Source organism: Bufo bufo, chromosome 7 (genome assembly GCF_905171765.1).
Source record: "Bufo bufo chromosome 7, aBufBuf1.1, whole genome shotgun sequence".
In the NCBI taxonomy this organism is placed as follows: Eukaryota; Metazoa; Chordata; class Amphibia; order Anura; family Bufonidae; genus Bufo; species Bufo bufo.
The window spans coordinates 232,421,113-232,443,673 of NC_053395.1; the positions used below are offsets into that span (position 1 = coordinate 232,421,113).

General features: G+C 47.7%; 1 protein-coding gene across 11 annotated transcripts in view; it reads right to left on the reverse strand.

Annotated features, from left to right (window-relative positions):
* Positions 1-655: 655 nt before the first annotated feature.
* Positions 656-22,561, reverse strand: part of MYLK (myosin light chain kinase) — a 156,897-nt gene continuing 134,991 nt past the window's right edge. For 5 of the 11 annotated variants that reach the window (XM_040440698.1, XM_040440697.1, XM_040440694.1 and 2 more), the window contains 11 exons: positions 15,099-15,401; positions 14,242-14,277; positions 12,996-13,089; positions 10,779-10,982; positions 10,394-10,611; positions 5,122-5,245; positions 4,250-4,402; positions 3,696-3,819; positions 3,398-3,527; positions 2,386-2,514; positions 656-2,298 (listed from right to left, as the gene is read on the reverse strand). In XM_040440698.1, coding sequence (XP_040296632.1) covers positions 2,021-2,298; positions 2,386-2,514; positions 3,398-3,527; positions 3,696-3,819; positions 4,250-4,402; positions 5,122-5,245; positions 10,394-10,611; positions 10,779-10,982; positions 12,996-13,089; positions 14,242-14,277; positions 15,099-15,401 — 1,793 coding nt within the window. In that variant the 3' untranslated portion in view covers positions 656-2,020. Of the gene's footprint in view, positions 2,299-2,385; positions 2,515-3,397; positions 3,528-3,695; positions 3,820-4,249; positions 4,403-5,121; positions 5,246-10,393; positions 10,630-10,674; positions 10,983-12,995; positions 13,090-14,241; positions 14,278-15,098; positions 15,402-22,561 lie in introns of those variants that run through there. The other 6 variants (XR_005780541.1, XR_005780540.1, XR_005780538.1 and 3 more) reach the window with 6 other exon arrangements.

Genomic DNA, 22,561 nt, shown 5'->3' on the forward strand with positions numbered 1-22,561 from the left:
TGAAGCAGCTTCACATGTCATAACAATAACCCTCATCATTGGCAGGGGATCGGCCGGAGTAGGGAGATTCTGCATTCATTTATATAGTCGGGGGCCGGAACATATCTAATTGCTGGAGCACTACAACTCTTATCATGCCTGGCTGTGGAAGTCTAGTGTATTGGAAGCCCATACCTCAGTGTCTGCAAGCAGCGAGCGCCCCATATCCTGCACAGAGCAGATTGTGCCCACTAGAGGGGGATACTCTACTGTGGCACGGTGCCCCCCAATTCTTCTGTAGAGACGTCACATGGGTCAAGTGACTCCTGCGCTGCACATAATGGCACTTAATCAGAGCAGACCGGACACATGAGGACTCAGCTGCCAATGTGTTACATTACAGGAGAGGGGAGTCAGGCAGTTCACTCCATGCAGAGAACATGATGGGTGTTCTAATCATTCAGAAAGAAACCGCAGGGACTACAAGTGTGCAACAATTTACATCTAGCTACTTCCCAATTCAACATTGTATCCCCTTCACTCACACTACAATGTAACCCCCTTGATTGATACAATGTATCCCCTTCACTCACACTACAATGTAACCCCTCATGTATGATACAATGTATCCCCTTCACTCACACTACAATGTAACCCCATTGTATGATACAATGTATCCCCTTCACTCACACTACAATGTAACCCCCCTTGTATGATACAATGTATCCCCTTCACTCACACTACAATGTAACCCCTCATGTATGATACATTGTGTCCTGTCCACTCACACTACAATGTAACCCCCCTTGTATGATACATTGTATCCCCTCCACTCACACTACAATGTAACCCCCCTTGTATGATACAATGTATCCCCTTCACTCACACTACAATGTAACCCCCTTGTATGATACAATGTATCCCCTCCACTCACACTACAATGTAACCCCCCTTGTATGATACAATGTATCCCCTTCACTCACACTACAATGTAACCCCCTTGTATGATACAATGTATCCCCTCCACTCACACTACAATGTAACCCCCTTGTATGATACATTGTATCCCCTCCACTCACACTACAATGTAACCCCCTTGTATTATACAATGTATCCCCTTCACTCACACTACAATGTAACCCCTCATGTATGATACATTGTATCCCCTTCACTCACACTACAATGTAACCCCTCATGTATGATACAATGTATCCCCTTCGCTCACACTACAATGTAACCCCCCTTGTATGATACATTGTATCCCCTTCACTCACACTACAATGTAACCCCTCATGTATGATACATTGTGTCCTGTCCACTCACACTACAATGTAACCCCCCTTGTATGATACATTGTATCCCCTTCACTCACACTACAATGTAACCCCTCATGTATGATACATTGTGTCCTGTCCACTCACACTACAATGTAACCCCCCTTGTATGATACATTGTATCCCCTTCACTCACACTACAATGTAACCCCTCATGTATGATACAATGTATCCCCCTCACTCACACTACAATGTAACCCCCTTGTATGATACATTGTGTCCCGTCCACTCACACTGCAATGTAACCCCCTTGTATGATACATTGTATCCCCTCCATCTTACTACAATGCAACCCCCATGTTTGATACATTGTAACCCCTCCACTCTGCATTGTGTCTTCTGGGCTACACTGTATCCACGACAATATATCATTCTGCATTGTTTCTGCTCCATTCACACTGCAGCGCTTCTCCCCCTCAGAATGGCTGTCGCTCATGTCTTCCCCTCCTCGATGATGTGTTTCCAGTCAGATCTGCTCTCCTAGAAACACGTGTCCCCTCTAATGACAGATCAGAGAGTTTATTCTGTAGATAATGAGTGAGCAGTGAGAAAAGTCCCTGGGGCGTCACAGGCAGAGGACGTGGTCTTCAGACAGTGGGGTGGAGAATGACTTCCAGCTTCTTTGAGTTGAGTGTCTTACTGGGAATCAGGTGGGAAAGTTCCCTTGTAGTTTGTGGCTAGAAATTTGTCCCATATGGAATATTGCTTCACTCCTCCTCCTCCTCCTCCTCCTCCTCCTCCTCTTCTTCTTCTTCTTCCTCCTCTTCCTCTTCCTCAGCCATCACTTCCACAAGGAGCTCGGCGGTGCAGCTCGCCTCCCCCTGGCTGTTGATGGCTTTGCAGGTGTACTTGGCATCGTCATCCCCGCAGACCTCGGCAATGGTCAGGGAGCAGTTGCCATCCTCGTCATACTCGATCTGGAAGTGACGCGACTCCTTGATGGGCTGCTCATCCTTGTACCAGATCACCTCCGGATCAGGATGACCTGTGGAATGGAGAGAGGGAGGTGAGGGCTATCAGCAGGGGGTACAAACCTAAAGTACACTCCACCCCTATGAACCCCACAGATCACCTTCAATCCTGCAGTCAAATCTGGCGGCGCTGCCTTCTACAACCTCAATGTCCATGATGGTCCTGGTGAAAACCGGCTGTGAGGGAGGTCGCTCCTCGGATACAGATTCCAGGAAAGCTTGGTTGTCCTCTGCAAGAAGCATCAGTGTTACCGCCACTATACCGACAAGGTGGACACTGCACCAAACCCCCAGCTCTGCACAGATCTCTACTAAAGCTGCACCTGAATGTGACTGACTCTGTGACTTAATTCATTGCTTTTAAAAACTCTGCTTGCTATCAGTGAATGAGAAGAAGCTGAAAACCTGTGCAGCTGTAACGCTTCTCACAGCTGAGGGTTTGTTGCAATGTACCAGTGCAGACAGTACAATGTGCAGGAGAAATGTATACTATAGACTGGATGCAACTGTAAAAAAGAAGTCACAGATCTGAACAGTCGGTTGGTCAGGATATCAAGGAGAAGTGATATAGAGATGAACTTTCACATAAAACGAGGGCGATCCAATAGGTTTGCCTTGGATACCCCAGGATGAATAGGGCACTATAGGAAGAACCAGGCGGTGAGATCGCCCTTATGGGGGCGGCAGCTCCGCTCTCGGGCAGGAACAGATAGGGACACCGTCGGGCTCTTACTGGGGTTTTCTTTGGTAAATTTATTTGTTGCAGGTTTTTTATTAAACCTTAATAAAGATTACGTTTTATAGGGAAGTTTTTGTTTTGCCTTGAAAATGGATGCAAATGTAACAATTTCTCAGCTGTGAATGGTTTCAGCCTCTGGATGTAAACAATAATGTTCCCATTCACTGACAGCAAGCAGACATTTTAAAATGGAAATTAAACTCAAGGTCTATTAGGAAGTTGAAAAAATGTATATACAATGACGAAGTCTGACTGGTTGGTCTTTAGGGTGCACAGAAATGTGGGTGACAGTTGCCCCCCCCATCCCTAGGGGAACAAACCTTGCATCTCCCAGTGTGACCCCCAAACCTTCCACCCGGGGTGCGGCCCCTCACCTTCACTGACTTCTGCCTCTGCAGACAGGGGGCTGCTGGGGGAACTTCCTGAAGACTTCCTGCCACTTAGCCCAGAAATCATGGCCATGGATGAGAGGCGTCCGATCGCCCGCACGGCATTCCCCGTTTTCTGGAAGGAGATGAGACTTTATGGTTTCTATAGATTGGGACTGCAATACAGCAAACACCAGCGCCCCAGGAGAGCGAGGAAGCGGAGGTCCTCCTGGGTCGGCCCAATGCCAATAAATAAAGCAGCAAGACTGGGGTGTAACGGCAAGGACCTGGGGGGCCATGTTACCTGCCACTTCCGCCGTGCCATGTACTTCTTCATCCTCTCCTTGGACAGCTTCTTGGCCTCCATGGTGCTGGTGTCCTGCTGCAGCCAGGTTTGTTGCAGGCATTCAATACAATTCAAGCGGCTCCTGACGAAAAATAACAGCGTATGAACGTGAGGCGACCGCTCCGAAATCCTGGCCTCCGAATCTGGCACTACACAAGGACAGCGGCCTCTTCAGTCTCGTCTCAGAGTAAGCCTCATGGCGGTGTATTTGTAATATGTCTTATACTCTAGTCGCATCCAAAGCTGCACTCAATTGTGGTTTACCTAGACTCTAGAGAGTTCCAGGCCTCTCATATCTGAGCGTCCATTATGCACTGTACTGTTCTAACAGGAACCACGCTGCAGCTCTAGAGGTGACTGGAGTACAGCAATTGATGACCCTGGTCTGAGCAATCTACCAATTACAATGAGAGGTAAGTATCTAACGAACGGCACTCGCTGGTAACACTGTCACATACCAAGATACAAGGTTTCCTTCTCTAGTGACAACCAAACCCCTTGGCCGCATTTACCTCATGTCCTTCTTCAGGAGGCTGCTGATGAAGTTCTTTGCCTCTTCCGAAATCTCGTCAAAAGCTTCATCATCAAAGTCCCAGGTGGCGGAGGTGACGTTGGCCAAGGTCTCGTTATCGTTATCACCCATGAATGGCGACAGACCGCTCACCCTGCAAGAGAAGCACAGCGGGGGTGAGCACACAGCTCGAGGCAATGACTGCTAGCACATTTCCCTGCCACAGACTCGTATAGGACGTATGTGACATACTGGCACACCCAGGGTTAACACCTCTAATGTGAAGCTGGATCTCTGGACTGGAAATCTTCCTGGGCTGTCCTATTATTTGGGATTTACACCAGAGGGCGCCACCTGCCCACGCAAATGGACTGCGGGGAAAGAAATACCCAGGAGTTCCAATTAACCTCTGGTGACCTGGACAGAATTCCATGGTGCAGCACCCCCTGCTGGAGAGATCTCGCATCATATCCACAGCAGGATCTGCAGGTCACAACTGTTGCAGCAAGTCCCTCCACCGCCATGTGTGGCCTCACCCTGGGGTGTCCAGGAGGCCCAGATAGGGCGAGTGCAGGCGTCTGATGGCCCTATTCACACAGTGCCATCACAGCCCAAAATTTTCACTCATTTTTGCAAAATCTAAAAACACTGCAAAAACTACAACTTGACTGCACCAAGTTAATGAGCCGTCATTAAGAGGATGTGCGAGCGTCTCCCAATGGCAGGCGGGTGATGGGTGCTGAAGTGTAAACTAAGCAGAGATCAGCGGCGGTGCAGCGGCACATCCCAAGACAGAGGGTCCAGCCAAGTGGGGGCACAGGACCCCTACCATCACACTGGCACATTTACCCCTTCACTGCCAGGAACACTTACAAAATATAGCAGATGACTCCAATGCTCCACATATCCGTGGTGTATCCTATAGACTCGTAATTGATAACCTCGGGGGCCACAAATTCAGGGGTCCCAAATAACACTTTAAGATTCGGGGTATTTTCTGTAACAGAAGAAGCACAGATAAATATACAGACAGAAACATGGACGAAACGCACACAGAACCTCTGCAAACACATGTATCAGGAGTACCAGTTGCCAGGTGTGAATACAGTCTACTGCTCCCTGTTATCAGCCATTACAGGGGAGAGGACGACTGTAGGACAGGAGAATACAGTCTATTGCCCCCTGTTATCAGCCATTTCAGGGGAGAGGATGACTGTAGGACAGGAGAATACAGTCTATTGCCCCCTGTTATCAGCCATTTCAGGGGAGAGGATGACTGTAGGACAGGAGAATACAATCTATTGCTCCCTGTTATCAGCCATTTCAGGGGAGAGGATGACTGTAGTAAAGGAGAATACAGTCTATTGCCCCCTGTTATCAGCCATTTCAGGGGAGAGGATGACTGTAGGACAGGAAAATACAGTCTATTGCCCCCTGTTATCAGCCATTTCAGGGGAGAGGACGACTGTAGGACAGGAGAATACAGTCTATTGCTCCCTGTTATCAGCCATTTCAGGGGGGAGGATGACTGTAGGACAGGAGAATACAGTCTATTGCCCCCTGTTATCAGCCATTTCAGGGGGGAGGATGACTGTAGGACAGGAGAATACAGTCTATTGCCCCCTGTTATCAGCCATTTCAGGGGAGAGGACGACTGTAGGACAGGAGAATACAGTCTATTGCCCCCTGTTATCAGCCATTTCAGGGGAGAGGACGACTGTAGGACAGGAGAATACAGTCTATTGCCCCCTGTTATCAGCCATTTCAGGGGGGAGGATGACTGTAGGACAGGAGAATACAGTCTATTGCCCCCTGTTATCAGCCATTTCAGGGGGGAGGATGACTGTAGGACAGGAGAATACAGTCTATTGCCCCCTGTTATCAGCCATTTCAGGGGGGAGGATGACTGTAGGACAGGAGAATACAGTCTATTGCCCCCTGTTATCGGCCATTTCAGGGGAGAGGATGACTGTAGGACAGAAGAATACAGTCTACTGCTCCCTGTTATCAGCCATTTCAGGGGTGAGGATGACTGTAGGACAGGAGAATACAGTCTATTGCTCCCTGTTATCAGCCATTTCAGGGGGGGGGGATGACTGTAGGACAGGAGAATACAGTCTATTGCCCCCTGTTATCAGCCATTTCAGGGGGGAGGATGACTGTAGGACAGGAGAATACAGTCTATTGCCCCCTGTTATCGGCCATTTCAGGGGAGAGGATGACTGTAGGACAGAAGAATACAGTCTACTGCTCCCTGTTATCAGCCATTTCAGGGGTGAGGATGACTGTAGGACAGGAGAATACAGTCTATTGCCCCCTGTTATCAGCCATTTCAGGGGAGAGGATGACTGTAGGACAGGAGAATACAGTCTACTGCTCCCTGTTATCAGCCATTTCAGGGGAGAGGATGACTGTAGGACAGGAGAATACAGTCTATTGCCCCCTGTTATCAGCCATTTCAGGGGAGAGGATGACTGTAGGACAGGAGAATACAATCTATTGCTTCCTGTTATCAGCCATTTCAGGGGAGAGGATGACTGTAGGACAGGAGAATACAGTCTATTGCCCCTGTTATCAGACATTTCAGGGGAGAGGATGACTGTAGGACAGGAGAATACAATCTATTGCCCCCTGTTATCAGCCATTACACGGGGGAGAGGATGACTGTAGGACAGAAGAATACAGTCTATTGCTACCTGTTATCAGCCATTTCAGGGGAGAGGATGACTGTAGGACAGGAGAATACAGTCTATTGCCCCCTGTTATCAGCCATTTCAGGGGAGAGGATGACTGTAGGACAGGAGAATACAATCTATTGCCCCCTGTTATCAGCCATTTCAGGGGAGAGGATGACTGTAGGACAGGAGAATACAGTCTATTGCTCCCTGTTATCAGCCATTTCAGGGGGGAGGATGACTGTAGGACAGGAGAATACAATCTATTGCTCCTCTATTATCAGCCATTTCAGGGGAGAGGATGACTGTAGGACAGGAGAATACAGTCTATTGCCCCCTGTTATCAGCCATTACAGGGGGGAGAGGACGACTGTAGGACAAGAGAATACAGTCTATTGCTACCTGTTATCAGCCATTTCAGGGGAGAGGATGACTGTAGGACAGGAGAATACAGTCTATTGCTCCCTGTTATCAGCCATTTCAGGGGAGAGGATGACTGTAGGACAGGAGAATACAGTCTATTGCCTCCTGTTATCAGCCATTTCAGGGGAGAGGATGACTGTAGGACAGGAGAATACAGTCTATTGCCCCCTGTTATCAGCCATTTCAGGGGAGCGGATGACTGTAGGACAGGAGAATACAGTCTATTGCTCCCTGTTATCAGCCATTACAGGGGGGAGAGGACGACTGTAGGACAGGAGAATACAGTCTATTGCTACCTGTTATCAGCCATTTCAGGGGAGAGGATGACTGTAGGACAGGAGAATACAGTCTATTGCCCCCTGTTATCAGCCATTTCAGGGGAGAGAATGACTGTAGGACAGGAGAATACAGTCTATTGCTCCCTGTTATCAGCCATTTCAGGGGAGAGGATGACTGTAGGACAGGAGAATACAATCTATTGCCCCTGTTATCAGCCATTTCAGGGGAGAGGATGACTGTAGGACAGGAGAATACAGTCTATTGCCCCCTGTTATCAGCCATTTCAGGGGAGAGGATGACTGTAGGTCAGGAGAATACAGTCTATTGCTTCCTGTTATCAGCCATTTCAGAGGAGAGGATGACTGTAGGACAGGAGAATACAGTCTATTGCTACCTGTTATCAGCCATTTCAGGGGAGAGGATGACTGTAGGACAGGAGAATACAGTCTATTGCCCCCTGTTATCAGCCATTTCAGGGGAGAGGATGACTGTAGGACAGGAGAATACAATCTATTGCCCCCTGTTATCAGCCATTTCAGGGGAGAGGATGACTGTAGGACAGGAGAATACAGTCTATTGCTCCCTGTTATCAGCCATTACAGGGGGGAGAGGACGACTGTAGGACAGGAGAATACAGTCTATTGCTACCTGTTATCAGCCATTTCAGGGGAGAGGATGACTGTAGGACAGGAGAATACAGTCTATTGCTCCCTGTTATCAGCCATTACAGGGGGGAGAGGACGACTGTAGGACAGGAGAATACAGTCTATTGCTCCCTGTTATCAGCCATTACAGGGGGGAGAGGACGACTGTAGGACAGGAGAATACAGTCTATTGCCCCCTGTTATCAGCCATTTCAGGGGAGAGGATGACTGTAGGACAGGAGAATACAATCTATTGCCCCCTGTTATCAGCCATTTCAGGGGAGAGGATGACTGTAGGACAGGAGAATACAGTCTATTGCTCCCTGTTATCAGCCATTACAGGGGGGAGAGGACGACTGTAGGACAGGAGAATACAGTCTATTGCTACCTGTTATCAGCCATTTCAGGGGAGAGGATGACTGTAGGACAGGAGAATACAGTCTATTGCTCCCTGTTATCAGCCATTTCAGGGGAGAGGATGACTGTAGGACAGGAGAATACAGTCTATTGCCTCCTGTTATCAGCCATTTCAGGGGAGAGGATGACTGTAGGACAGGAGAATACAGTCTATTGCTCCCTGTTATCAGCCATTACAGGGGGGAGAGGACGACTGTAGGACAGGAGAATACAGTCTATTGCTACCTGTTATCAGCCATTTCAGGGGAGAGGATGACTGTAGGACAGGAGAATCCAGTCTATTGTCCCCTGTTATCAGCCATTTCAGGGGAGAGAATGACTGTAGGACAGGAGAATACAGTCTATTGCTCCCTGTTATCAGCCATTTCAGGGGAGAGGATGACTGTAGGACAGGAGAATACAATCTATTGCTCCCTGTTATCAGCCATTTCAGGGGAGAGGATGACTGTAGGACAGGAGAATACAATCTATTGCTCCCTGTTATCAGCCATTTCAGGGGAGAGGATGACTGTAGGACAGGAGATTACAGTCTATTGCCCCCTGTTATCAGCCATTTCAGGGGAGAGGATGACTGTAGGACAGGAGAATACAGTCTATTGCCCCCTGTTATCAGCCATTTCAGGGGAGCGGATGACTGTAGGACAGGAGAATACAGTCTATTGCTCCCTGTTATCAGCCATTACAGGGGGGAGAGGACGACTGTAGGACAGGAGAATACAGTCTATTGCTACCTGTTATCAGCCATTTCAGGGGAGAGGATGACTGTAGGACAGGAGAATACAGTCTATTGCCCCCTGTTATCAGCCATTTCAGGGGAGAGAATGACTGTAGGACAGGAGAATACAGTCTATTGCTCCCTGTTATCAGCCATTTCAGGGGAGAGGATGACTGTAGGACAGGAGAATACAATCTATTGCCCCTGTTATCAGCCATTTCAGGGGAGAGGATGACTGTAGGACAGGAGAATCCAGTCTATTGTCCCCTGTTATCAGCCATTTCAGGGGAGAGGATGACTGTAGGACAGGAGAATCCAGTCTATTGTCCCCTGTTATCAGCCATTTCAGGGGGGAGGATGACTGTAGGACAGGAGAATCCAGTCTATTGTCCCCTGTTATCAGCCATTTCAGGGGGGAGGATGACTGTAGGACAGGAGAATCCAGTCTATTGTCCCCTGTTATCAGCCATTTCAGGGGAGAGGATGACCGTATGCCCCATGCCGTTTTACTTCTATGTAGGTGATACAATTACCCCCGTTATGTGAGCGGAGCCCCCCTTTTCGCCATGTTGCCGTGTGGTACATGACTCGGCAGCTAAGCTGCTGTTCTGGCTCCGCACTTGCTCGGTGGAAACTTAAGGCATGCAAAGGGTTAAAGAGAAGAACTCCGCTCCGCCAGTTTATCTGAAATGAAGTTTACACGAGACGTTAAACAGACCAAAAAAGGGCAGAAATCAAATCCCATTACTTAGCAAGGAATTTCCAACCATAATAAGAGGCTAATGAGCCATAGCACGAGTGCGACCGCCGCAGGAAGATCGAGACCCGAGATACTGCGGAGGAGAGGGCATTGGGCTCATAGAAGAAGTATCCCAATTTGACGGGGTCTGAACCTCTGTATGTCCATCTGGTGATACTGTGCACACTAGGTCACTCCATACTTATATGCAGTCAGTAACAATCCACAGCAGCACAGAGGAACAGCCACTTACCTAATCTTCTGGCCAGGCCAAAGTCAATCAGCTTGATCTTGGTGCCGGTCTTGTTGACGCACATGATGTTCTCGGGTTTGAGGTCCAGGTGGACGATGCCCTGCTTGTGGATGAACCCCACGCCCTCCACGATCTGCTTCATGTACTTGATGACTTCTCTTTCCGTCAACTCAAAATCCTCATCGATGATTCTCTCAAACAGCTCCCCCCCAGAGACCCTGCCACAGAAGCACAGACCACGTGAGAGGCTCATGCACCATGTATACCTGTAGCCTACACACATCAGACATATAGGTATATGCTAGGCACATATCCAGATGATTGCCCGCCATACACTCTACAGACCTCCGGACACTTTTCATCTAATCTGTAAACTTTTACTTACAGTTCCAGCACCATGACCATGTCGCTCTTGGACTCGAAGGCGTCCACGCACTGAACCAGTTTGGGGTGGTGCAGACAGTTCATGATGTCGATCTCCTGTCTGATGCTATCCTTGTCCTTGGCGGAATACGCCTTCAGGAACTTCCCGGCCCACACCTTCCGACTCTTCTTGTCCACAATGCGGAACACTTGTCCGAATTTCCCCCTGCAAGGACAGAAAGGTTTCATGGAGGACGGACACACGACATCTGAGGCTCGCGGCACAGAACTGCTATGTTGCAGGAAGACCCCCAGTCCTGGCGGAGGACCCACGGCTCCCACCTGCTCATCCACAGATCCTGGGAAAGCTGGGTGGCCTCCAGTACAAGGGTAATACCCAGTAGTCACCCAGCCTGCCCAGAGCTTGTATCACAGCAGAATCACCCAGCTTTCCTTGAGAACTGACTAGTTAAGAGACAGGTAAACAAGGTCAGCACTTCTAGCTGTGGTGAAACTACAACTCCCAGCATGTCATGACAGATACAGTGTGGGAAAGCTGGGTGCAGCTGCTGTAATGTTGGCCATGCCATTTCCCAGTGGCAGATGATGGGATACCCGCTCGTGTCCGGCCGCCAGAGCAAAGATGGATCCAGGGTAACGAATCTCCGCCGACCCCGTCACTTCATCAGGATCATCACTAAATCCCAATAAGACGTGATCGCTCTGAGCCACCGCCAGACACATGATCCCCAGAAAAGGAGGAACCGACAGAGATATTCTCAGAGAAAGGAGCCTGAAATGTGAAGCGTCAGCCCCAGAAACGGCAGGAAACGAGAAATTTCAAAGTGCAACGATTAATCCCGTCCTCTAATGGGTTATAGAGAAATGTGTCACCCTGAGCGACTGCAGCAACCGATATATCACACATCACATCCAGCAATGTCACTTATCCTGCATTATACCCCAGAGCTGCAATCACTATTCTGCTGGTGGAGTCACTGTGTGCATACATTACTTATCCTGTACTGATCCTGAGTTACATCCTGTATTATACTCCAGAGCTGCGCTCACTATTCTGCTGGTGCAGTCACTGTGTACATACATTACTTATTCTGAGCTACATCCTGTATTATACTCCAGAGCTGCACTCACTATTCTGCTGGTGCAGTCACTGTGTACATACATTACTTATCCTGTACTGATCCTGAGTTACATCCTGTATTATACTCCGGAGCTGCACTCACTATTCTGCTGGTGCAGTCACTGTGTACATACATTACATATTCTGTACTGATCCTGAGTTACATCCTGTATTATACTCCAGAGCTGCAATCACTATTCTGCTGGTGGAGTCACTGTGTGCATACATTACTTATCCTGTACTGATCCTGAGTTACATCCTGTATTATACTCCAGAGCTGCACTCACTATTCTGCTGGTGCAGTCACTGTGTACATACATTACTTATCCTGTACTGATCCTGAGTTACATCCTGTATTATACTCCAGAGCTGCACTCACTATTCTGCTGGTGCAGTCACTGTGTACATACATTACATATTCTGTACTGATCCTGAGTTACATCTTGTATTATACTCCAGAGCTGCACTCACTATTCTGCTGGTGCAGTCACTGTGTACATACATTACTTATCTTGTACTGATTCTGAGTTACATACTGTATTATACTCCAGAGCTGCACTCACTATTCTGCTGGTGCAGTCACTGTGTACATACATTACTTATCCTGTACTGATCCTGAGTTACATCCTGTATTATACTCCAGAGCTGCACTCACTATTCTGCTGGTGCAGTCACTGTGTACATACATTACATATTCTGTACTGATCCTGATTTACATCCTGTATTATACTCCAGAGCTGCACTCACTATTCTGCTGGTGCAGTCACTGTGTACATACATTACTTATTCTGTACTGATTCTGAATTACATCCTGTATTATACTCCAGAGCTGCAATCACTATTCTGCTGGTGCAGTCACTGTGTGCATACATTACTTATCCTGTACTGATCCTGAGTTACATCCTGTATTATACTCCAGAGCTGCACTCACTATTCTGCTGGTGCAGTCACTGTGTACATACATTACTTATCCTGTACTGATCCTGAGTTACATCCTGTATTATTCTCCAGAGCTGCACTCACTATTCTGCTGGTGGTTGTTAAAAACAGTCAGTAAGTTTGCAGACAGTCTCCTCCCAGTGCAGTTACTGTACTCACGTTCCTAGCCGCTCCTCCACATCATAGAAGTCGGACACCTTCTGGGTGGTGTTTATAACGACGTTCCTGTACTCCGGCTCAGTCTGCTTGTCCTCTGCAGAATAGAAAGAAGCAATGAGAGGGAATCTGCAAAGAGATTATAGGAGTGACATCACGGCTCTCCACATATAGGTTATATCTTACAGGAGTGACATCACGGCTCTCCACATATAGGTTATATCTTACAGGAGTGACATCACGGCTCTCCACATATAGGTTATATCTTACAGGAGTGACATCACGGCTCTCCACATATAGGTTATATCTTACAGGAGTGACATCACGGCTCTCCACATATAGGTTATATCTTACAGGAGTGACATCACGGCTCTCCACATATAGGTTATATCTTACAGGAGTGACATCACCGCTGTCCACATATAGGTTATATCTTACAGGAGTGACATCACGGCTCTCCACATATAGGTTATATCTTACAGGAGTGACATCACGGCTCTCCACATATAGGTTATATCTTACAGGAGTGACATCACGGCTGTCCACATATAGGTTATATCTTACAGGAGTGACATCACGGCTCTCCACTTATAGGTTATATCTTACAGGAGTGACATCACGGCTCTCCACATATAGGTTATATCTTACAGGAGTGACATCACGGCTCTCCACATATAGGTTATATCTTACAGGAGTGACATCACGGCTCTCCACTTATAGGTTATATCTTACAGGAGTGACATCACGGGTCTCCTATAGGTTATATCTTACAGGATTGACATCACGGCTCTCCACATATAGGTTATATCTTACAGGAGTGACATCACGGCTCTCCACATATAGGTTATATCTTACAGGAGTGACATCACGGCTCTCCACATATAGGTTATATCTTACAGGAGTGACATCACGGCTCTCCACATATAGGTTATATCTTACAGGAGTGACATCACACGGCTCTCCACATATAGGTTATATCTTACAGGAGTGACATCACGGCTCTCCACTTATAGGTTATATCTTACAGGAGTGACATCACGGGTCTCCTATAGGTTATATCTTACAGGATTGACATCACGGCTCTCCACATATAGGTTATATCTTACAGGAGTGACATCACCGCTCTCCACATATAGGTTATATCTTACAGGAGTGACATCACCGCTCTCCACATATAGGTTATATGTTACAGGAGTGACATCACCGCTGTCCACATATAGGTTATCTCTGAGTAAATTCCAGAACTCACCGTCGTCTGAAACCTCAGCTTCATCTTTATGTTCTTCTGAAAAGGAAACACAAATAACTTCAGCCATCGAGAGTCTGCGACCGGTCAGCGACTATAGGACATGGTAACAGTGCCCCCTGCTGGCTGCCACATGGCACTACACAATGTCACCATCAGAAAGGCTGGCCCCCCCACAGAAGACTGTGCCAAACATGGGGAGAGGAATGATGGGAGTGATACACAATGGTTGAGAGGTTAGATGTGAGCTCCTGGGGTTAGAGATGATGGGAGTGATACACTGGGGGACATTTATCAAGACGTATCCATCAGTCTTGATCTCCTGCTCTGGAGTAAATGCCTATTAATTAGTCCCATCCCTGCCCCCCATCCCCCTGAAGTCTATGCCACCAGGGGCTATAACTGCTGACACTTCCGCTATTACTTATGCTGCAAGTTACGGTCTATTCGAGGGGTGGCAGAAGACCCTCCTGCCAAGCAACGCCCCTTTTCTTGACAAAAAGATGAAAACTTCGCAAATTATGGCACAAATATGGCGTGTGCCACAACAGCAGCATAACAGCTTGAATAAATGTCTCCCATTGTGTATTAGACAGAGATTAGAGTGTCAGCTCCTTGGGTGAGGGAAGATTAGTGACACATTGTGAGCTCCTGGGGTCAGGGATGATGGGAGTGATACACTGTGTGTGAGATAAAGATTAGATTGCGAGCTCCTGGGGTCAGGGATGATGGGAGTGATACACTGTGTGTGAGATAAAGATTAGATTGCGAGCTCCTGGGGTCAGGGATGATGGGAGTGATACATTGTATCAGCTCATAGGATATAATGGACTGCTATAACATGGGCGTTGCTTGGTCACCTGCCACCTTCTCTTTGTAGGCCGCCGGCTCGGACTCCTGGCTCGGCTCGCTGGTTCCGTACACGTTGGTGGCTCGTACTCGGAATTTGTACTCTCGGTCGTGCAGCAGATTCTCCACGTTATAGGAGGTGCTCCTGCACTGCGTCAGGTCAGACCACGTCTTCTCCACCGAGTCCCAGATCTCCACTGTGTAGGACTGTACCACGCTCCCCCCGTCATACGTCGGTCCATACCACGACAAGGTGAGGGCAGAGCCTTTCATTTCCGAGGCGCACGGCTGACCCGCGGGAGGGTCAGGTTTATCTGCAGGAAAATAATCAGAATAATCATAATCTCCTGTAATACAGTGTGATATATTATAATCCAGTGTATTACAGTGTGATATATTATAATCCGGTGTATTACAGTGTGATATATTATAATCTCGTGTATTACAGTGTGATATATTATAATCTCGTGTATTAGTGTGATATATTATAATCTCGTGTATTACAGTGTGATATATTATAATCTTGTGTATTACAGTGTGATATATTATAATCCTGTGTATTACAGTGTGATATATTATAATCTTGTGTATTACAGTGTGATATATAATAATCTCCTGTATTACAGTGTGATATATTATAATCTCCTGTATTACAGTGTGATATATTATAATCTCCTGTATTAGTGTGATATATTATAATCTCCTGTATTACAGTGTGATATATTATAATCTTGTGTATTACAGTGTGATATATTATAATCTCCTGTATTACAGTGTGATATATTATAATCTCCTGTATTACAGTGTGATATATTATAATCTCCTGTATTACAGTGTGATATATTATAATCTCCTGTATTACAGTGTGATATATTATAATCTTGTGTATTACAGTGTGATATATTATAATCTCCTGTATTACAGTGTAATATATTATAATCTCCTGTATTACAGTGTGATATATTATAAGCTCCTGTATTACAGTGTGATATATTATAATCTCCTGTATTACAGTGTGATATATTATAATCTTGTGTATTACAGTGTGATATACACTGCCTGTCCCAAAAAAAAGTCGCCACCAAAAAATAAAGATTCTCCATGGGGTTAAGGTCTGGACTCTGTGGTGGCCGATCCCTGTGTGACAATGACGTCTCCTGCTCCCTGAACCGCTCTCTCACAATCTGAGCCCGATGAGTCCTAGCATTGTCATCTTGGAATATGCCCGTGCCATCAGGGAAGAACAGATCCATTGATGGAGTAACCTGGTCCTTCAGTAGGTTCAGGTGGTCGCTGACCTCATTCTTGGAGCACATACTGTCGCTGAACCTGGACCTGACCAACTGCAGGACCCCAGATCATAGCACTGCCCCCACAGGCTTGTACAGGAGGCACTGGGCATGATGGGGGCATCACTTCATCTGCCTCTCTTCTTACCCTGATGCGCCCATCACTCTGGAACAGGGTAAATCTGGACTCATCAGACCACATCACCTTCTTCCATCGCTCCAGAGTCCAATCTTTATGCAGATTGAAGCCTTTTTTTCTGGTTTCCTCACTGATTAGTGGTTTTCTTACGGTTACACAGCTGTTCAGTCCAATCCCTTGAGTTCCCTTCGCATTGTGCGTGTGGAAATGCTCTTACTTTCACTATTAAACATAGCCCTGAGTTCTACTGTCGTTTTTCTTCTATTTGATTTCACCAAATGTTTAAGTGATCGCCGATCACGATCATTCAGGATTTTTCCCCGCCAAATTTCTTTCTCGAATACGATGGGTCCCCACTGTCCTTCCAGTTTATAATAATGTGTTGGACAGTTCTTAACCCAATGTTAGTAGTTTGTGCAATCTCCTTAGGGTACTTTCACACTAGTGTTTTTCTTTTCCGGTGCTGAGTTCCGTCCTAGGGGCACAAATCCGGAAAAGAACTGATCAGTTTTATCCTAATGCATTCTGAATGGAGAGTAATCCGATCAGGATGCATCAGGACGTCTTCAGTTCAGTCTTTTTGACTGATCAGGCTTTTCAGAAAACCGTAGCATGTTGTATTTTTAACTCCGGCCAAAAATCCTGAACACTTTGACTGAACGCCGGATCCGGCCTTTTTCCCATTGACTTGCATTAACGCCGGATCCGGCGCCGTGTGTTCAGTCAAACCGGATCCGGCTTTTGCATCTTAAACCCGAAAAATGTGAAAAAAAAGTTAAAGTCCATAAATGGCGGATCCGTTTTTTCCAATGCATTTTTTCATTGTGATCGAAATCCTGATCAGGATTCAAATGTAATCCGTTTTCACACGTTTTTCCGGATCCGGCGGGCAGTTCCGGTGTCGGAATTGAACGCCGGATTTAAACAACGCTAGTGTGAAAGTAGCCTTAGATGTTTTCTCTGCTTGATGCATGCCACTGATCTGACCCTTCTCAAACATCTTTTCCACGACCACGAGATGTGGCTTTCCACATGGTTGTTTAACAAATGAGAAGCAGCTCATTGCACCAGTCGGGGTTAAATAACTTGTTGCAGCTGAAAGATAATCGCCCCCGTGCAGTAATTATCCAATAGGAGGCTCAGAACTGTCTGCTTAGTTACATCCAGGTGGAGACTATTATTTTGGACAGGCAGTGTATTATAGTCCTGTGTATTGCAGTGTGATATATTATAATCTCCTGTATTGTATAATTGAAAATCGGCACTTCCAGTGCTAATAAAAATTTGGTTAAAAAATATATAAAATAATAATAATCTCCTGTATTAGTGTGATATATTATAATCCTGTGTATTACAGTGTGATATAATCTTACTGGGATCTGCTCACGGTCACGTATGTTTCCAGGACTGTGGCTCTGACACTGAAGAGTGCCTTTAATAGGAAGGGGACATTTAGTAACTGCAGATAATAATCTCCTTGTTTGTAGGGATTCCCACAGAGCAGCGGCTGCAGCATCGTGGGAACTTCCCCATCCGACGATCACCATAAATAATGGCTCGGAGATGACAGATAAACGGCAGCGACGCGGGAGAGGCCACGCCCTTCATAAAACCCAAAGATGACAGCTGTTATTACAAGAAGGGGGGGGGAGGCAAGCTGCAGGAGTCTGCGGGGGTCAAGCTGCAGGAGTCTGCGGGGGTCAAGATGCAGGAGTCTGCGGGGGTCAAGATGCAGGAGTCTGCGGGGGTCAAGATGCAGGAGTCTGCGGGGGTCAAGATGCAGGAGTCTGCGGGGGGCAAGCTGCAGGAGTCTGCGGGGGTCAAGCTGCAGGAGTCTGCGGGGGTCAAGCTGCAGGAGTCTGCGGGGGTCAAGCTGCAGGAGTCTGCGGGGGTCAAGCTGCAGGAGTCTGCGGGGGTCAAGATGCAGGAGTCTGCGGGGGTCAAGATGCAGGAGTCTGCGGGGGTCAAGATGCAGGAGTCTGCGGGGGTCAAGATGCAGGAGTCTGCGGGGGTCAAGATGCAGGAGTCTGCGGGGGTCAAGATGCAGGAGTCTGCGGGGGTCAAGATGCAGGAGTCTGCGGGGGTCAAGATGCAGGAGTCTGGGGATGTTTGGGGTAGGTTTTTAGGATAAACTGTGGAAAATCACTCAGTCCTTGGCTATCATCAGGTGCAGAGCTGACAATCTACATGGAACCACGGAACCAATGTGACAGAAGATAAATAATGTAAATCCAGAAGTCTCCTCCTCTGACCTTGTGCAGGTGACGGACGGCGGGGTTGCAGGGGTCGCAGGCAGGGCCGTCTTTAACAAGGGGCAAAAGGGGAAGCTGCCCCGGGCCCAGTTGCTCCTGGGGGGCCCAAGGCAGCTGCCTCTTGAGTCCTGCTAACCACTGCCCCGGGTGTCAGGCTGTCTGCTACACAGGGGGTGCTGCCATGCATGCCGGCACTCCAGGCAGCGTACTGTGAGAGCTGTGATTCTCTAGGACCTTAGATGACATCATCACCATGTGACCAGTAACCTAGCAATATTACTGGTTACATGGCTATGAGGTCATCAAGGTCCTTTCTCTCTACCAGGAGTGTTGCTGTAGAAGTTTGCCTTAACTGTGGAGCTTTTTTTGTGAAGATTACATCAGAAAAAGGTGACAGGGGCTGTTATGCTAATATACTGTAAACTACTGTATAATGTGGGCGCCTGTATAGTGTGGGGGCCTGTATACTGTATACTGTGGGTGCTGTATATTGTGGAGTGCTATACTGCTGTACTGTATAGTCTGGGGGGCTGTATACTGTGGGTGCTGTATATTGTGGAGTGCTATACTGCTGAACTGTATAGTGTGGGGGGCTGTATACTGTGGGTGCTGTATATTGTGGTGTGCTATACTGCTGTACTGTATACTGTGGGGGGCTGTATACTGTGGGTGCTGTATATTGTGGAGTGCTATACTGCTGAACTGTATAGTGTGGGGGGCTGTATACTGTGGGGGACTGTATACTGTGGGTGCTGTATATTGTGGAGTGCTATACTGCTGTACTGTATAGTGTGGGGGGCTGTATAGTGTGGGCTGCTGTATCGTGTATAGTTTGGGGTGCTGTATACTGTGGGGTGCTATACTGCTCTACTATATACTGTGGGGTGCTATACTGCATACTGTGTGGTGCTGTATACTATAGGGTGCTATACTGCATACTGTGGGTTGCTGTATACTATAGGGTGCTATACTGCATACTGTGGGTTGCTGTATACTATAGGGTGCTATACTGCATACTGTGGGATGCTGTATACTATAGGGTGCTATACTGCATACTGTGGGGTGCTGGGGTGCACTGTAACACTAGGGTGAGCCGAGCCCCGGTCTCCTTCCTGCAGAGCGGTGCCCACTTCCAGCCGGAGCCCAGCTGCCCAGAGCACTGATCCTGAGCCGCTGGAGTCTTCAGAACTGGAAGTATTTACAGTCATTCACTGGACTCTACCAGGTGTGTGGATTGTTTGTGTGTGTGTTGTGGTGGAGGCCGTGACTGCCTGCTAGGGTGTGGGAAGGCGGGATCCAGGGGGCCAAGTACATTTTTGCCCAGGGTCCAATCAATATTAAAGACGGCCCTGGTCGCAGGTGCACCCAGGCCCTAGCACCTGAAGCAGCACCCGGAATGGCAGCAGTAGAAGAAATGACCCCAGAATCCAGCTGTGACTATGGGGTCTGACCATGGTCTGCAGGGGGCAGGTATAAAATATAACCCATATTAGATGGAGCTGTCACGTAATACACTTATTACAGACCACATATTATAACAGAGGGCTCGCACAGCAGAACACATGGGAGATGATGGGTGCATCGGAAGCCCCCGAACAGCTGGAGCACATCTTTCATGTGTGTCTGGAGCCGGTTGGATGTGGGCCATGCCGTCAATCCTGGCAGAATCTCAACTTAAAATGTAGCTCTGGAAGAGAAACCGAGCCTTAAAAGGTCACAGCGTGGAGCACATGGGTGCAGACCGGGCCTGGGACGCCGCAGACATTCCCGGGGGCCACATAGGGACCTGCGTCTGTCAGGATGGGGGGAGGGAGGAGACTAATGGGGAGTCTGCATGTCTCTATAAACGATATTAATGGACACATTGTTTCTTTATAAACAGAAAACTTTTAGACAAAACCTGAGCCCCCCCCCCCCCCCCTCCCCCAACCATTTCCAGGCACTGACATCTCCTGAACATGGGAGCTGATCTGGGGGGTCCGCGTCTGCCACTGTGTTACAGGGCACCCAATCTACGGGAGTCCCATATGATAAGGGGACACGCTGGGCCCTCCAGAGACAGGGAGCTCCTTTGTAGTGGCTCCCAGCACAGGCGAACATGTGGGGCCCCTGTACATGTCATACAGTAAAGGGGGCATGCCTGATATCCAGGAATGGCCGTGCATTCGGGTCCATCAATGATTCCCAAAACATGGTTTTATTATTATAATGAAAGAGAAATAATAACGGAAAGATAGAGGGGCGGAGCCTGTAGCTGCCAGGGGCCCTGGAGAGAGGGGGCCCATTCCAGGTGGGGACTGAGAACCTGCACAGGGATGTGGTGTCAGCAAAAGAAATGGAACATGTACTGAGGATGGGGGTTTAAGGGGCGCCGGGACTGTGCGGGGGTGTCAAGAAGCACCTCCCGTCATGACCCCAACCCTCTACAAACCCCCTGCGTAAACCGGCACAAGGATGATGGGAGTGATACACTGTGTGTGGGATAGGATGATTAGATTGGAAGTGCCGAGGACAGGGATGATGGGAGTGATACACTGTGTGAGAGATAGGATGATTACATTGGAAGTGCCGAGGACAGGGATGATGGGAGTGATACACTGTGTGAGAGATAGGATGATTAGATTGGAAGTGCCGAGGACAGGGATGATGGGAGTGATACACTGTGTGAGAGATAGGATAATTAGATTGGAAGTGCCGAGGACAGGGATGATGGGAGTGATACACTGTGAGAGATAGGATGATTACATAGGAAGTGCTGAGGACAGGGATGATGGGAGTGATACACTGTGTGAGAGATAGGATGATTACATTGGAAGTACTGAGGACAGGGATGATGGGAGTGATCCAATGTAATCATCCTATCTCTCACACAGTGTATCACTCCCATCATCCCTGTCCTCGGCACTTCCAATGTAATCATCCTATCTCTCACACAGTGTATCACTCCCATCATCCCTGTCCTCAGCACTTCCTATGTAATCATCCTATCTCTCACACAGTGTATCACTCCCATCATCCCTGTCCTCAGCACTTCCTATGTAATCATCCTATCTCTCACACAGTGTAAGTGCCGAGGACAGGGATGATGGGAGTGATACACTGTGTGTGGGATAGGATGATTACATTGGAAGTGCCGAGGACAGGGATGATGGGAGTGATACACTGTGTGAGAGATAGGATGATTACATAGGAAGTGCTGAGGACAGGGATGATGGGAGTGATACACTGTGTGAGATAGGATGATTAGATTGGAAGTGCCGAGGACAGGGATGATGGGAGTGATACACTGTGTGAGATAGGATGATTACATTGGAAGTGCCGAGGACAGGGATGATGGGAGTGATACACTGTGTGAGATAGGATGATTACATTGGAAGTACTGAGGACAGGGATGATGGGAGTGATACACTGTGTGAGAGATAGGATGATTACATTGGAAGTGCTGAGGACAGGGATGATGGGAGTGATACACTGTGTGAGATAGGATGATTACATTGGAAGTGCCGAGGACAGGGATGATGGGAGTGATACACTGTGTGAGAGATAGGATGATTACATTGGAAGTACTGAGGACAGGGATGATGGGAGTGATACACTGTGTGAGAGATAGGATGATTACATTGGAAGTGCCGAGGACAGGGATGATGGGAGTGATACACTGTGTGAGATAGGATGATTACATTGGAAGTGCCGAGGACAGGGATGATGGGAGTGATACACTGTGTGAGATAGGATGATTAGATTGGAAGTGCCGAGGACAGGGATGATGGGAGTGATACACTGTGTGTGGGATA